This window comes from Dipteris shenzhenensis, chromosome 13, assembly GCF_047967505.1.
Source record: "Dipteris shenzhenensis isolate YYH24624 ecotype China chromosome 13, Dip_SZ_1.0, whole genome shotgun sequence".
NCBI lineage: Eukaryota > Viridiplantae > Streptophyta > Polypodiopsida > Gleicheniales > Dipteridaceae > Dipteris > Dipteris shenzhenensis.
In genome coordinates, this window is record NC_141608.1 from 19230020 (window position 1) to 19234886 (window position 4867).

The window sequence follows — 4867 nt, forward strand, 5'->3', positions numbered from 1 at the left end:
CCATGATGACCTGCATAACTTTCTCAGGGCTTATCTCTCTTATACCTTTGACAATACATTGGCTCTATAGGTCGCTATCTTTCTTACATGTGAGGCAGCAATCGACTTGTGGAAGGCCTTTCTATGCAGCAATATACCCATCACATTTAGTAAGGCATGGCGTTTTATGGTTGTCCATCCGTCTGAGATAATTGTGCATCCACTATTGTGCAATTGCTCAAAAATATTGTGATTTATGATCTTTCTCTTCTATATATGCTTTGTCTAGTAATGTTCTATGCAACGTAAGGTATAAAGGGGGGCTTGAAGCCTAGTACATTGATAACAAAGTGCCATTCTGGGCCATGCGACTTACGTTTTCCAACTTGTGCACGTGGAATGTCTCTTTGAGAGGATTGTGAGGTCCACATGACTGGTCTTATTGTACATTGGTTGAAGATATCATGGGGTGGATCAAGCATTGGGCTAATGTCCACTTTTGGATTCTCAACCTCAAATGCGTGTCCAGGCCTAGGAACTTTGTCACTTAAATTAATTGTGGCTTGTGCATTACTCAATGCATCTACAACTTGCGTAGTCACAACTCGCCTTGATGGTTGTGCACAAATAATTCTAGCTATAGGCATTTTCAATTGTGTATTGTTAGTTGCAGCTTGTACTTTATTTCTTCTCGCATCATTATCATCTCGCCTCCCTCTTGTCTCTATGCTTTATTGGCACACTAGAAGATAATCGAATTCTCACAGCTTTATAGTTTAAATTCTCAACTCAAGACTCCTTGATGACAATCGCATTCATTGACACTCATGTTCGTGGTCCATAAGTTCCCCAAAAAACAAGGAGTCAAAGTATAGACCACCCGCATGAGCACAACAAACACTTGCATTCTTGGTCTACAATTTTCCCCAAACTCAAGGAAGGGATGTAGCCGATCACACCCACAAGTACAATGAATGTTTAATCACCCCCCCTCTCTACCTCGCACGACTCAATCGTGGTTCACCTTAATTCCTGACTTATCAAATGGTTTGTTGAGGCATGAACCACAATCTCATTGAATGAAGAGCCCTTGTTGCCTCTTTCCCTAAAATATAGCAATCAATTGGACGGGAAGCTAAAAAATGCATAACAAACAATACTACTTGCATATTACCAATGGTATGGTGCATATCACGATGGTAATATTACTGTAATCAGTGGTAATATTACCATCGAGTAAAGCAACATCACTGTCGGTACTACAATCCCAGTTTTCGTGGTGCTTTTTTTGGTAAACAACATGATATGCCTATCTAGGAGAGAAAATATCACACATTAATTGCTCATTAAGTAAATGTGAAATGGTGAATGAAATCCCAGGAAATCAATCATGGGTCTAGTCATTCTATTATCTTTCTTCATTGGGTGAGGTTTCACTACCCACGGTTGTAACCAATCTAGACTTGAATCTTTCCACTATGCCATTTGCATTCAATTTAACTCTCTAAACCATCTACACCCAACCACGCTTTTGTCTAGAGGTGGCCATCATTTGTTCTTCATAATGCGATCATATTCTTCCTCTATGGCATGATTCCAATGTTTTGACTGGGTTGCTTCTTCAAAAAAAATATGAATTTTTTTGGCTCTTTGACATTTGTCAATAAGAAAGATTGGCCTTGATGCTTAGGTTCCTGGCCTTTGATAATGTCGTGTGCTCCTTCCCCCTAGCTTTCTCACCATCTTGGTTGAGGTTTTTATGTTGATGCACAATTATAAACTTTTCTCCATATACAAAAACTTGATGATTCTAATGTCTTATGTTGTTGTTGACCTAGACTTATATATGAAATTGTTTGATCTCCTTCATTGCTTCCCCTATTTGTTCAATTTGCATTATCCTATTTGTTCTATGTTTGTTGTTGGATTTTCTTTAAGATGCATCTAATCTACTAGATCCTGATCATGGCATATGCTTTCCTTTGGCATTTCTTTAAAAATAACATCTTGATTATAGAATATCTTTCTTCTTCAAAATGTATATGCCTTACTGTCATTTGTATCCAATACATATATATTTAAACTTTTTTAGCTCCTTCTGTCTTTTTAGATATGAGCATATGCTCTTGAACCAAATACTTAGAGAAGTCTCCCCATTTTCATGTTCAACGCTATCCTCTACTACCATTCCATTTTGCTCAAGGCAATCTTGTATCCCATGTTGCAACCCAAGATCTCTTTTAGGATATACTCCTTTAGAGCCTCTATTATTGTGCTACCATACTTTCTTAACATTCACCTATTAAGAAAAATCACTGCTCCAATGACATCATCATGACCATCAACGAATAGAATAGATTGTAGCCTTTGGTTGCTAGCTTAATATTTATTATGATACCATCGTCATCCAAAATCTAGGGTAGGTCTATTTAGAAGATGCATGGATCTCCTATGAAAATATTAAATATGCGAGTAGACAATATGAGAAATATCAAGATCTTAGGATTGTTGCATATTTGGTAGAATATGAAGAGGTGGGGGGAAGGTAGGACGGGGCCAAAACAAAAAGCATGCTAAAATATGAAAACCCACCTCCTCTCCAAAAAGCTCTTTTATCATAGAAGACAACCATGCTAATAGCACAATTTTACTTCTGTGAATTGTATCCTTCTCTTTGGTGGTTGTGTGGCTCTCCTTTACAAGTGTATTACTTAGTTCCTCTAATGTCACCTCTACTACCACCTCAACTATCGTGTTGTGAGTTTATGCCTAAGTTGATCTGTTGTGCCTGTAAGCCCCCCACTCACATTCTAAACCAAACAAAATTTACCTTCTTTGCTCTTTTCTTTGAGCTCAATCCTAGCACTGGATGGACTTTCTAACTCTCTCAAGCTTGAACAATCTTTGTCATACTCAAAACGACTTCTACGCCCTACAAGCTTATGAGCTATGGAGACAACAAGGGAAAAGAAGTGGCTTTGATACCATGTGGGAAAGTGAGGACGTGGATGAGTCCATCGAGGAGTGGTGTTCACACAAATTGGCCTGAGCTCCTGGTTTATTGGGTATCAAAGCCCATAACAAGGGGTACAATGGAGGGTGGTCAACCCTAGGGCAGGAGGGGTTATGCTAGACACCCTTCCCTGCTAGCTCACCAACCGATGGGTTCATTCAACTTCAATGGGAAGCTTAGCCTTGGGGGGGGGTGCAAATCTAGCCGAAGAAAGTTTGATGTGATCCACTATTGGAACTCAGACCCTAAAAGCCCCTTGACTGTCCCATAAGCCTTATCCAAAGGCTTAAGGCCAAGTGCCTTATTTGTCTCCTAGTGGTGTGAGTCAAATTTGCTTCCTCCTCTGTATCTAACATCAATCTACCTTCAAAGTTTGCGTTCACTTCGAGCTCCCTTTGCAGTTTGCGACTCTACCATTTTTCTTTGCAACAACAATGGGTGCTTCTGATCAATTCTTCTTGCAGCAGAAATCTCAAAGCATCAGACGAGAACTCTCCGTTGAGGATTTGTTCGACCCTTTGAATCGCTTGGATGTTCGTCCCCAACCATCGCAAGCCTTCGACCCTTCATGCCAGCAGTCCCAGGATCGCCCGCATCCATCTCTCCCCCCCGACCTCAATCCAAACTTCAGGAATTTCCCCTCTGTTGCCGGAGCTGAGCAAGAGAGATTCAAGGAATTGGAGTTTCGGCCTTCCTTCCCGAAATTTTCCACGGATTTTTCCTCTTGGGATGAATTCGGAAGTGGGTATCATGACAAGAGTGCAGTTACCAAGTCATACGAAGCCGACCGTCCGCTTTCTTCGAACATTAAAGCCTCAGGTGGTAGTAAAAGTCCTGTAAGTGGTAGTGACACGGGTTTGCAAACGCAAGGGAACTCAACTTCGGACGAAGATCAGCAGATTGTTGACGACAGGAAGCAGCGCCGGATGTTGTCCAACAGAGAATCCGCGCGACGGTCGCGTCTACGGAAACAGCAACACTTGGATGAGCTGCGTGCCCATGTAGCGCAGCTCAGGGCTGAGAACAGCCAGATGCTTAGTACGTTCAATCTGACATCGCAGAAGTATGCTCAATTGACAGAGGAGAATAGTATTCTCCGTTCTGAGGCTATGGATCTGAGCCATCAGCTTCAACGGTTGCACCACGCTGCCCAGTATTCTAAGGGGTTCCGATATGGCATCGACTCTGGGCAAGTAGCTCAAGGTCCTCTCCGTGCTGAATCCAGTCCTCTCCCACCACTTTCATAGTAATTGATGGTCAGTGGGCGAGGCAGGTGTCGTATTTGGCTACCTTTTCTCTAGGTTGGTACACAGGCGTTGGATTTGTGTACGCCCTCAATCGGGATATGGCTTGGCAGGCTTAAATCTACATAGTATCTGGAAAAATGTTGCTAGAATGCTGTATTTATATCCTTCCATCTGTATTTTGGGTTTACATTGTACATTGATGTAGAAAGATTGGCTTACTTGTGATATAAAGTCTTCTTCCTTTGTTTGAAAGTGAACTTATCTCATATGCTGTCAAGCAAAATGAGTTGACGTGCGAAATTATGTTGAGATGATTGGCCCTCCTTTGCTGCTAGTGAAAGTATCAAATGTTGGAGGGAATGCATGAGATCTATTAAATGAATACTCCCTCCCATTTACTCCACCTCCCTCCCAGTTCATGGGCCGTTCCCCCTTACAATAAATACCCCCACTTTTCCCCCTCCTTTTCTCCTCTTTCGTGCTTCTCTTCTGCCCTTTTTCACGCCTTTCCTCACACACTGCTTCTCTCCTCCCTTTTCATCCTCAGTCCATTTTCTTCCTTCACCTCGCCTCCCATTTCATACCTCCCATGTTCCTTTTTCACTAAAAAATGAGCTTTTTACTTTAT

General features: G+C 41.7%; 1 protein-coding gene across 1 annotated transcript; it reads left to right on the forward strand.

Annotated features, from left to right (window-relative positions):
- Window positions 1–3291: 3291 nt before the first annotated feature.
- Window positions 3292–4498, forward strand: LOC147895126 (uncharacterized). Its single transcript, XM_087383632.1, has one exon. The coding sequence runs from the start codon at window positions 3427–3429 to the stop codon at window positions 4237–4239; it is 813 nt and encodes a 270-aa protein (XP_087239758.1). The 5' UTR covers window positions 3292–3426; the 3' UTR covers window positions 4240–4498.
- Window positions 4499–4867: the final 369 nt, after the last annotated feature.

Bases quoted from the DNA above. Each gene is read 5' to 3' on its own strand.
- LOC147895126 (XM_087383632.1), top strand. From the start codon at position 3,427: ATGGGTGCTTCTGATCAATTCTTCTTGCAGCAGAAATCTCAAAGCATC.